Source organism: Caenorhabditis remanei, chromosome X, assembly GCF_010183535.1.
Source record: "Caenorhabditis remanei strain PX506 chromosome X, whole genome shotgun sequence".
NCBI classification, from domain to species: domain Eukaryota; kingdom Metazoa; phylum Nematoda; class Chromadorea; order Rhabditida; family Rhabditidae; genus Caenorhabditis; species Caenorhabditis remanei.
In genome coordinates this window covers 17,528,775-17,541,015 of record NC_071333.1, presented here as the reverse complement: position 1 = coordinate 17,541,015, position 12,241 = coordinate 17,528,775, and the positions used below count along the sequence as shown (strand labels likewise).

General features: G+C 37.8%; 3 protein-coding genes across 3 annotated transcripts; 1 reads left to right on the top strand and 2 right to left on the bottom strand.

The window, feature by feature from the left end:
- Nucleotides 1–780: 780 nt before the first annotated feature.
- Nucleotides 781–2,437, top strand: GCK72_025552 (uncharacterized protein; the record flags this gene model as incomplete). Its single annotated transcript, XM_053736388.1, has 7 exons — nt 781–859; nt 908–1,058; nt 1,105–1,406; nt 1,562–1,656; nt 1,709–1,855; nt 2,063–2,179; nt 2,228–2,437. The coding sequence occupies 7 exons, from the start codon at nt 781–783 to the stop codon at nt 2,435–2,437; spliced, it is 1,101 nt and encodes a 366-aa protein (XP_053579954.1).
- An 855-nt stretch (nt 2,438–3,292) lies between these two features.
- On the bottom strand, nt 3,293–4,399 carry GCK72_025551 (uncharacterized protein; the record flags this gene model as incomplete). The annotated part of the gene is made up of 4 exons (XM_053736387.1): nt 3,293–3,419; nt 3,463–3,582; nt 3,630–3,786; nt 3,871–4,399. The coding sequence occupies 4 exons, from the start codon at nt 4,397–4,399 to the stop codon at nt 3,293–3,295; spliced, it is 933 nt and encodes a 310-aa protein (XP_053579953.1).
- A 247-nt stretch (nt 4,400–4,646) lies between these two features.
- On the bottom strand, nt 4,647–9,595 carry GCK72_025550 (uncharacterized protein; the record flags this gene model as incomplete). Its single annotated transcript, XM_003106106.2, has 5 exons — nt 4,647–4,802; nt 5,298–5,421; nt 5,473–5,673; nt 5,759–5,862; nt 9,530–9,595. 5 exons carry the CDS (start codon nt 9,593–9,595, stop codon nt 4,647–4,649), a joined length of 651 nt encoding a protein of 216 aa, XP_003106154.2.
- Nucleotides 9,596–12,241: the final 2,646 nt, after the last annotated feature.

The following is a 12,241-nucleotide window of genomic DNA, read 5'->3' as shown; positions in this document are numbered from 1 at the left end:
TCTCACTTGCCTATTAAAATTTTTTCATACTTTTGTGTGCTTTATGGAGTTGACTGAAATTATTTAAAGCCTCCACTCATCTTTTAAGACTGAAATTTTTTTTTTTTTCAATTGACCTAAAATTTTACCCCAAACTTCTTCTGAATCCACCCTAGTATATAATTTCCTAACTTCATAACTTTTCAAAACGCTCAAAATAATTTTTTTCAAGTCAAATTTTGCTTGTTCCTCCAAAATCTCTAAAAAAAGCAACGTTTTTAATTCAAAACCAACTAATACCGTACCCCTCCGTAAATCGACACATAGTGCCGCTCCCTCTTCCAGGCGAGACCCTTCAAGGTCATATCGTCTAGCCGTGGATATCTAACATCTGCTTATACATAGTTTGTTCCTAAAATGTTTGATTTTTATGGATTTTTATTTGATTTTCAGGATTTTTATAGAAAACTTTTTAAAAATATTATTAAGAGCATCTGAAGTTCAAGTGAAACTAGCTGATCTCTTCAAAAACTGACATGTTCGGTGGGCCTAAAATTTGGGCCTAAAAGTTTTGAAATCTTCGACCGTAGCAATTTCCATTACGAAAAAGGGAGCGGGAAGAGAGATAATCTTTGACTCTGATTAGATATCCGTTTTTTGCCTGAACTTTCTGATAGAAAATTCCGGAAAGTTCGAAATACCGTACCCCCGTAAATCGACACATACCGCACCCTCATTTTTCGCTCTTCCTGCCTCTTTATGCCTCTGTATACAGCAATTTATTAATCTTCTTTTACAGGAATGCGTTTCTTCGGCTTGAGCGACCTGAATTTCGGCCTCTTGCCCGTTCTCATCGCGCTCATTTTCTTCTTTCAAACGTGTAAGTTTCATTATAGGATCTTCCAAGGCAAATTTTTCAAAATTTCAGTCATTGTCTGCACGATTCCCATTGTCAAGTACGCTGTCGACCCATCCATGTCATACTTCCCTTCCGAAGCCGATAACCGCTTTCAATCTTGCGTCTTTGTTATCGGTGGTAACACCAGTGCTTTCCTTATCTCCATCATGGTCTTCGTGAGGTACATCTCGTAGAACTGTTTATATGTACTTTAAAATCATTTCTAGATACCGCCAAATGCGTTCCATTTTCTACCAAAGAGACATGAGATACCTCTTTTGTTGGAACGCAGTTGGCAAATGGCTTGGATATCTATCTGCTATTGGTCTCTTTGTAGTAACCAACGTAGAGAAGACTCATATCAGCCCAGTTCACTCGCCCGCCGCTCTTGTGATGTTTGGAGGATTCACCATCTACATAATCTTCCAGTGCTACTTCACATACATCACCTCTCCAGAAATCACCCTCTACACAGTATTCATTTGCCGTGTCGTCTGCACCGCCATGGCTGGTCTCTATTTTGTTACCTGTGAGTTTAAGACCTGTTCGAAGTGGGAGTTCTCTAAATTTACTAGCAGATGATCTCTGTAGTCATCGTTGGTGTCGATCTATAAAAAATAGCAATCGGAAGTGATCATCCAACTTGACATTTGGTTTTTTGCAGATTTATAAAACTTTTTTCAGCCTTCGTTTGCGACATCACCTCTTTCAAACTTTTCCACCAAAAATACTCAGACCTCAAAACGCCAGACACATGGGACGGACACTTCAGCCAACCAGTACGTTCTGATCTAATTGAAAAAGCAAAAAAGCCAACCCGTCTATTTCCAGGGACTCGGGTTTCGCGTTATCTCTGTGGTTGCCGAATGGTGTTGTGCCGTCTTCCAATTGGTTTTCATGGTCTCGTTCGGACCGGAATTCGAGAAGATTTCTGCCGTGCCGTCTGCACCGCCATGGCTGGGCTCTGCTTTGTTATCTGTGAGTCTAGGACCTGTTCGAATAAGAATTCTCCAAGATTACTATTACTCAAAAAGTCTGATTACTATTTTTAAAGATGACCTTCGAGGATAATTAGAAACTGATGATCTCTGTAGTCATCGTTGGTGTCAATTTATATCAAATTAGCAATCGGAAGTGATCATCCAACTCGACATTTCGTTTTTTGCAGATTAGTTAATATTGCAGAATTATAAAACATGTATTCCAGCTTTCGTTTGCGGCATCACCGTTTCCGCTCTCTTCCACCAAAAATACTCAGACGTCAAAACGCCAGACACATGGGACGGACACTTCAACCAACCAGTACGTTCTGATCTCATTGAAAAAAGAAAATCCAATCTTTGTTTCTAGGGACTCGGGTTTTGCGTTATCTCTGTTGTTGTCGAATGGTGTTGTGCCGTCTTCCAAATGGCTTTCATGATCTCGTTCGGACCGGAATTCGAGAAAATTTCTCTTGAATACTTCTTGCGCTTTGAGTTCACCGACCAAGAGAACCGTGACTTTTCATCGATCATAGATGAAAATGGACTACACAATGGCCTACCTCCGGATAATAATTAACCCCTTGATCTATAGCCCTGACTGCTTTTCCTGCCTTTCCCCGAATCTCTTAACCCATCTCACTTGCCTATCCCAAATGTTTTATACTTTTGAGTTGTCCCTTTCCCATCCCCGAATAGTGAAAATATTCAATTCCTGACTACACTTCCCCTCCCCCGTTGTCTCTGCCTTTATTGCCTAAATTGATTGTCTCTTCTCAACATATTCGGTAGTCATGTGAATAAAACAATTATATTGAGGATATCTTATTTAACCATTTGACTTCACGTCTATTTTTTTGTAACGTGAAAATGAGGAACCACAGTTTTTTGGAAATTAATAATTAAATACATTAGGACTGATGAAGATGGAGAGAAGGAGAAAGATACAAGTCAGATTGTAATGACATCAATTTGGAGGAGGAAGAGAACAAAATAAGGAGGATGGAGTAAAACTATTGCACAAGTTTCTGAGGTAATTATGGTAATTTGGAAAAGAGATGAGAGAGAGGGAGGAAGAGAAAAAAAGAGAAAAAAACGAAACACAGAACCAAAAAACAACTACGAGAATCCTGATAAGAAGGTGAAGATCACAAAATCCGAGTTCTAAGGTATAGAGGAAGAACTGAATGTTGATGATGATGAGGAGGATAACAAGAAAATGAGGGCCACAATATAATAGAACCATAAAATATAACCGAATGAAGTGTTCCCATAACACTGCAGGGCATTTATTATATTATACAAATACAACCTTTGAGATCAATATGAGGAAGTGATTTGAGCATTTTTAGAATTCTGTGTAATTCATGTGGAATTAAGTCTGAAACAGGGGAACTCGTTAGTAATGGTAATTAATATTAGAGTGACTAACCATTTACATTCTTAATTCGCTCTTAACATTTTCCCAGCCATGGGCGCCTGGGCCGAATTTGTACACCAACTTTTTTGGATAAAGACCAGTTTTTGGAACAGGTACCAGTATTTGCTTTTCGTAGTAGGTTCTGAAATGAGGAGGGTGAAAGTGAATGTGAACGATTTATATACCTCATGGCACGACTGAGCTTCTCATACGTCATCTTTTCATTGTTCTTTCGTGCACCCCATAACCTGGCAAGCTTCTCGGATTCTACGATGCGAAACACACCCTCAATCGGGTCCTCCCATCTGAAAAGGGTAGCAATTAACAAACATTTTAGCATTTCTACGCGTACCTCACAACAGACGGACATGTTGATGGGTCCTTCAGCGCATCCCGGATGAACTCCCATAATTTATTGCCTTTGGTGTGTTGTGAGCGTTTCCTTGGCTTGCCATCCTTGTTTTTCTTGATTTTCAAGTCGCAGCTCTCCGCTGATCGCTCTTCTGGCACTGGAAAAAGAAATAGAAATAGAAAAATGAATTGAATAAAACATGAGAAGAAAAAAAACCAAGCTTCGTGCCAGCTACACTTACATTCATATTCGGTGTTGATCGTGCAGGAATATTTGAGCATTGGTGACAACTTTGGTTGAGACATCGCGTTGGCTAGAAGTGGCGACGCTGGATTCAAGCCGTTGGGCAGATAGTTGACACCGAGAGGACTCAGCCCACTCGTTAGACCGGCTGCTAGACTTGAGGCTAACGATTGGTTCAGAGACTGATTAAGGTTCAGGGACTGGTTTAACGACTGTTGCACTGCATTTGCTGTCTGTTGAATAGCAGTGTTGAAACTCTGCTGAGATAGTACTTGTGTCAAACTGCTCAAATTATTCAACTGATGTTGCATGACAGGAAGTGGTGCCAGTTGTGGTGTTGGGTGTTGCAGGGGTGGTTGAATAGTGGATGTGATACTGCTAATCATTGGTTGTAATCCTAGGGAAGTCATATCGAGTGTTGTCGTCGATGCACTTGTCGTCGCAATATCATCTTCCACAAATTTCCCGATCACGGTGTCTAATGTGGTGTCTTCTGCAATATCAGAATATAGGAATATTGCCAACATTTGAATGGAAAGAAAATCTTTTTGAACAATTTGTTTTGAAAGAAAAAAAAAGAAATCTGACTTAAAATTGTATTGCTATTGCTATTGCACGTGAACTATTGAAAGAACCAGACAACGCTTGTTGATCTTCTGTGATGTGTTGTTGAGGACAGAGGTATGGGAATCAATGACTAAAAATCAGAAAAGTGCTAAAGTGCTTCTGTCTTTATAATAACTTTTTAATGTAATAACTGTTCAGATCATTTAATTACACCGCTTGCTTGCACACTTGCACATTTTGCTCACCGGAATTGTTCACTGTTTTCCGAAATTCAGAGTAAATCAAATTTCCAAACACAGGATCCCTTTCGATAAAACATTGCTCCGTCATCACCGACATTTCTTGACCCGATAGCGTTGAAAACTGGAAAAGGAATAAGGCATTAAATATTATAAAAGAAAGATGAGAGAGTGAAAAAAGAAGATATGATGTGGATGTTGGTCGGCGCTCTTGAAGATTCACTTTCTAAAAATGCCAAAACTAGATGACCAATGAGCATTCCAAACACTAATCCAATTGATATCATTATAACTTGCTCAAGACGCTATTCAATATCTGATTCAAATCTCAGAAGGCACCTGATTTTGAAAAGCAGTGGCAGCATAAGAAAACCAATTTCAATCTCATACGTACTCGTGTGTAACCTAATTATTATTTATTTCAACCCAATTTTCAGGCGTTGTTCATTGAGCAACTTCACAGTTTGATCTCCACCAGAAATACAAAGTTTGTTCGCGAAAAAAAAAAGATCAACAACTATATTTCTAGGATAGGCCGCAGGCCGCGACTCTGTTTTCCTCCATTTTTCCCACAAGTTCATGAAGAGAAGTAGAACTTTGATCAGTTGGAGAAACTCACTTTATGCATATTCATCTCTTCAAATGGAATACCATGCCGTTTCGCAACATCTAACATCCAAGCTACCACATCGTCAACCAGCCATTCATTTGGGTCTTTCACCCGAAATCGAGCAAGATCGACTCTAAAAGACATAAATAAAATATGAAAGCGGTTTGGTAGTAGTACAACTCACTTTTCATTATTGGGTATCGGTTTATAAGCCGTGTTATTCATCCTGGTACGAAGGATTTTATTGTTTGAGATCTCTTGCAGTAACTTCGGTATGCACATCAACCGGTCGTATATAGTGGCTGTGGATGTGGTTAATGAGTTGGCAGGATTTGTTGGTGAGACGGCAGTAAATGCAGAAGGACCAGATGATGAAAATGTTGAGCTGAAAAAAAGTTTTTTTGTTATACTCCAGGTGTCAATTATAAGCTTTGATCCCTTCCAAAAACAAATTATTACAGTATACGTACCAAGTGAATGTTGTCTGTTGAGGCGAAGGTATTGAGGCTGTCCAAGAAGCGCGCTGGGGCGCTGGTGCGAAGATTGGCGCTGGACACGCCAGTGCCGGACTATTCTGAAACTATATCACTGATAGGATGAGGCAAAATAAGTTAGTTCGAAATCTTTTGGCCTTAAGTTCCAATAAAAATAAGATTGATGCTAATTATCACATCACAATTTGAACAGACTTGAATTGAACACTGTTCAGCAGAAAGACAAAACAACATCAAAAAAACGGAGAAAAAAAATGATTCCAAAAATATGATATATGTATATTTTTTCCCTCCTGTGCTGTTTTGCCAGTCTGGTTTTGCCACATGTGTTATATAATGTGTGATAGATATACAGCAAAAAAATGAAAGGAGCGAGAGATAGAGAAAATGAGAGAGAAGATAGATGAAAAGAAGACAGAATTATATTTTTTGATCAATATTTTGTCTTTTCCGTATTTTTTTTCTGTTTCTGTTTGTATCACTATTTCTACACCTGTTTCAATGTCTCTGTTTCGATTGCCATTTCCCAAAGATGTAACATACATACGTACACAAAGAAATGATAAGGAAGAGGAACTAAACACGGCGACAGATAAGGAATTGAAAAATCAGACTGATAATTTGTAATTACTAAATCGGAATTAGAAAAACTTCGAAAACTTACACCTCCTCCACGTTTACAGGATTCAAATATCGAAATTCAGTTATTGTTGATCTATCACTTTATTGTTTCTAATAGACTGGTGGTGTGGCATCTCTTGTCTCGGGGAGGCCCCCTTCGAGTCAAGTAAAACAGAAATATATTGAGAGAGAGAGACTTCAATGCATTGCTAGAGAGAGGTCTCACGAGCAAGACGACAAGGAAAGGAAAAAAGAAAAATGTAGTAGCAGAGTAGAAAAAAGAAAAAGGGGGGGGGGGGGAAGACGACGAAGAAGCTGGGGGACCCCTATGAGAGTGTGGTGCCGGACGGAAGCATGCATTCTGAGGCAACGTGAGCTCACACGCCTTCTGAAGAATTCTTCCCCTCTCGTACTGCTCGTCAATGAGAATTTCGATGAGCATCTATTTTTATAGAGACAAGGCTAAGTTCAAATAGAAATTGCAGTTAATTACTCTTTTTCGATATTCTCGCAACATTTCTGCAAACTCTTTGTCTTTGCTCTATTCAAAAATGTAATAAACAGCTAATGCCTATTCAAAATACTTTCAAGTGTACAAAGTGTAATTTGTATTCATCTCTCCTTCTCGTTTGACAGCGCAACATTGTCTTCTCTGTTCTTCTAATTTTATGTCTTTTCTCTCCCCGAAGGATCAGAAAACCCGAAATCTACCGTCTAAAAAGGGAAGTGAATTTTTATTAGGTTCTTAGACATTAGGCAGGAAGAGATAAGCGAAAGAAGATTTATATCGCTATAACTGATCTTGCGACAATTATGTTCAAAATTTTCAAAAAAAAATGTTCAAAAAATTGCAATAAGTTTATAAAGTCTCATAAAACGGAGGAATAAGAGAGTCAGCATGTGAAAGATGAAATGCAACAAACTAGAAACCGGAATAATTTTTAGAGAGACATTGGAAGAGGAATAAACCAAAAAAAAGAAACAGACAGAAAAATGGTTGAAGTGACTTAGGGGAGGAGGAATACTCAAGGGGATCTTTCTTCTTCGATAATTCATATCCCAATTTCCGCGGAAGGCGCGCACTTATCGACTGATCGTATATCTGCCTGATTGGGCGGCAAAGATAACGATTTGATGGGAGAACAGAAGAGAGTGAAGAAACAAGAGGTGAAGGTAGGAGGTAGAAAACGTGAAAAAGAGAAGAAAGACTTCCTTGTTATTTGAGTTGTGGTGTAAACGATTTGGAGAAAAAAAGAAGAAAAAAACGCATCATTGTAATTGCTTACTAAGGGGGGTCAAGAAAAGTTGAGAGATCAAATCAGCACTTGTCCGTTTAAAATGTTTGCTTTTTTCACTATTCTAGAACATTGATCTACAAGAGTCTGAAACTATGCAAAGTAACAAAAAAATCAATTTTTTCCAAGTGTAACAGGTGATACGTTCTTTCCATATACTTTTGCAAACCGTGGTTCCTGAACATTTCAGATTTACACATTCAGAAAGTTAAGTTCTTTGATGTGTCTGGTAAAAAGATCTGGTTTCTGCTCTCTCCAAAGATATCAGACAATTGTTGAATTTATGTTTCTCACGGGAGGTCATTGTTACAATTTCTTGCAAAGCTGATGATAAAGAGATAAAAGATGAGAAAAAGAAAAAGCTACGAAAAAACTGTGGATCCAGTTTAAATGATGTGGCCTGTAGATTGACTGGCGGAAAGGTTTTTTCTCTCATTTTTGAATGACAACGTTATTTATTGCTTTTTAAAAGAAAACACTTTTGCAATATGAATTCTTATCAAAGAAGAATTATAAAATTTGAATATCTTCAAGAAAAATACTGAATAATCAAAAATCAGTATTTATCTTATTTTTGTTCTTTTTGTTCCAGATGAAAACAACAAATAATTGTTATGATAAAAATGACTAGGTGGATTAAATGCCATTTAAATCAAAATTTGTTTGGTTGAATGATGGAATTGATGTTCTGACAAGAGACAATGAAGATAAAATGAATTGTACTAAAAATACACGTCAAACAATGTCATCTCAATACCAAAGGTCTTCAGAAGCGTTGAAAAAATTTTAATAGAAAGAAAGAATACCCATTGAAATGAAATGACGGTGAGAGTAAATAAAGAAACTAACTCTCTGCCTCTTTTGCCTCTGCGCGCCGAGCGGTGGTCGCCGAGACTGACTGGTAATCAAAAACAGCACACGTTCGGCGGAGTGTCACATACAGGCAAGCGAGAAAGTAAAAACCAAGTGGAGAAAAGAGCATTGTTGATCGGTACGGTCTAAGCACAGAGCAATGGCACAGGTAGACAGATAGAACCTTTGTATGAGTCAATACTATTTACGTCGTTTTTTTGTGAAAAAAATTTTGCAAAACTGTACACGTTTTGGCTGTGTAACCCCTTTCACATTTTCATTTCTAAGAACGCTCAGCATTTACTGATATCGGAGGCAAGTTTTTATCTATTTTTGTCACATAATCCGAAAGTTCGTCTCCTACCCACCTAATCCTATTCTTCCAGAACTTCTATTCATAAAAAAATCTAACACCGTAAATCCGGCAAATCCTTTATCCTCCGGGATCACACGAATTCATATCAGATCCGGTTGTAAGCTTGGATAATGAAAAGAGCTGGATGATGTCAATATGTTGTGAGGCACCGATCGATATCAATACTTCCGCATGTGATATTTTCAAAATACAGTGGACTATAGACGTAAACAATGAAACAGGATAGAAACTGTACAAGGTGACAAGCTGAGATACGACAGACACATAACATATGGAAACAAAGCATAAAGAAAATAATATTAATAATCCTTGGAAATATTTTTTCCTGGAAAATAATCGTTTTTCTTTATTCTTGATATTTTTTGGAACCCTAGGAGTTATACATTCTTAGAGCCATTCGCTATTTTTATTTCGAAGAATCCTATGGGAATTGATTACTGGAACTAACAATGCACAAGTCATTAAAAATTTTGAGAGCAAAAAGAACATAGAAGCCATGCAAATTTTTTTAACCAAAAATAACTTTCTCATTAGACAACTAATTACGGACCGGAAAACAGTAGATGTATATAAAGGAATGTTTTGAAAGACGTGGTCACTCACTGATTGTTCCAGATCCGAAGTGTCTTCCTCTTCGTCGTCGCCTGTCCCGGAAACGTACTTTCGCATTACGGGTAACTCGAAAAGTTTGGAAAAATCTAGTTTTTCCATAAAATTTTCGTTTTGGCTTTTGTGGAAAAAATTTTAGTTTTTTGAGTCGCCCAAGTTTTTCGATGTGTGCATATCACAAAATCTGAAATTAAAAAATATAAATTGTGAGTAGTCCAGAGAAGTTTAAAATAAACGAGTTTGAAAAAAAATGATGAGGACCAGAGAGAAGTCGAGAGAGAAAAGTTGAGCTGAACTTTCTAATTATTCATGCTAATCTACTGACCATACACCATCTAACGTTTACAAATTCATAAGAGTAGAAAATGAGAAAAATGAGGGAAATGAGATGGGAAAAACTTCAGGAGAAGAGAAATAACGTCATCTTGGTTTTCCCAGCAAATAAAAATAATCGTGAAAAAAAGAAGGCTTGATAGTCGGGGCGGGGACGAAATCGAGAACTCGAAGGAATGCATAAATATGCAAAAAAAAATCAGAGAGGAAGTAATGGAACTGGGAGAGCAAAAAAAATAATGAAGTTGGTCAGGAGGCGGACTGCCGCTCTCTTTTTCTGGAAATGAAGAAATGAGAGTGGGGATTGTGTAGGTGGTGGCGGTGGTGGACAAATCTATTGTGCTCGTTTTTCAATTGGCAACAATTTGAATAGACATGGATACATCAATAGTTGGGAGCTCAATGCTCAACTTGGAAATATTGACTGTGTTACCGAAACGTTCTTTATTGGAAAAAGTGAAAAGCTTTTTTTTAGAATAGATTTTCATAAATTTATTTCAGGGAGTCATAAAAAATGTTGCGATATTTTGCAATGTATTACTTACGTAGTGTGGATAAACTCAATTACGAAACATGTGGAAATAAGGAAAAGTAAAAGTGGAGCCATTTAATGTAAAAAGGCACCGAAACATTTCAGGAGGTGGCAAAGCGGAAGACAGGGGAAAAAAATGAAAAAAATGAAACACCGAGATACTGAGTACCTGCGACCAGAAACCGTCGACTAATTTTTGATATTTCCCGGATAAAACCAGCTGTCGTGCAGTTGTTGACTGGCGTGGTCACAACTGACAAATTTAAGAAGTCGGCTCCGAACAAAAACACTAAGACAATTGCACTATCTTGTTTTTTTCGCCTTCAGGAGTCAGAAATTGAGTCTGAGTCAGTGGAAATGAAAAATGAGATGTTATAAGAAAAAATAAGAAAAAATGAGAAAAAATAACTAGTCAAGCAAGCGAGAACCTTTTTTCTGTGAGCCATTCTATAAAAAAATGAGAATCGAATTTGTCATCGAGATCATTTCTTGAGATTCGGAAACCTGATTACGGGAATGGAATTTATTCAATTGTGAATATTGAATAGATCAATTTGGAGTATTCAGCAAGAAGAAAGCTAACAGGAAAGATTATTTCTCGAAAAGATCTACTTATTAGAACAAATTTGTGTTTCCTGGATAGATTTCTTATCCGAAATGCGAAATGTTAACGGAAATATACATTGCGACGGATGATCTGATGGTTGGTCGGAAATGTTTATGCTCTCACACCTATCCGTGTTGATATATAATTTATGATGGAAAAAAACAGCTGTTCTTACAGTATGTTTGAGTAGAAAACGTCGAAGAGTAGAAAAGAGCGAGAAAAAAAAGTACTCAATGTTCTTTACATTCTATTCATTTTGAATAGATAGAAAAGATCATAGGTGTTCGATAACAATGAAGCGATGTTAATTCATATGGTAATTTTTGAGAATATGAAATCATTCTACCCAACGAGTGCAATACTTTGAAAGTTCATTCACCACAGTATTCACAGTAAAGCGAAAACGGCGGAAACTATTGATATCACAAATCACACTAATTAATTTCAAATTGAGAGTGTTCTTTTCAGAATTCTACATTCTTCTGATAAAATCTAGTCACACTCCTTGAAAGGTGTACTTCTTGTGTTATCTCAGACCATAGAATGGCAAAATTTTTACTATGTGATAGATGATAGTGACAGGCTGAATTGACTTGTAAACAGAAATTTTGTCTTGTTTCCGTTATCTACTTCACATTTGGAATCAACGGAATCGGTTGGGCTACACACTTTTTGTTTCTCATCTCACTCAATTGGTATAATTTTCACACTTGTCTTTTCCATCCGTGTCGCCGAGAGAGGGACAGAAGAAAAAAAAACTGTTTGACTATACAGATCCAACAACTACTGGAAATTGGTCGCCGACCGAAGAGAGAGGAAGGAAGAGAAAAGAGGAAGGGCAAACCGATTCAATACCCGCTTGACATCAATTTTACACGCACTTTTACGCAACGCCCTCACTAGGAGAAAAGATGGAAATGCAGTGGGGGGACATCCTGTCCCCGGGTCTACAAAGGACAGCGGCCTTGCTGCTGCTGCTGCTGCTGCTGTGATGTTGCTGATTCGTGAGAAAAGTTCATGATCTAATGAAAGGCCGGAGAAAAATCGAAAGAAAATTGAATAAACGGTGTAGGGACGACAATTGGCTTGAATGAAGAGGCTGACTAGTGCTAGGAGGGAAAAGATCAGACTCTTTTGACTTATCGGCGTACATTGGACGGACGAAGACCACGGGATACAACCAGCTGTCATTGGAAATGTTCTGGGTAGCTTTAGGATCAACCCCGGCAAAAAT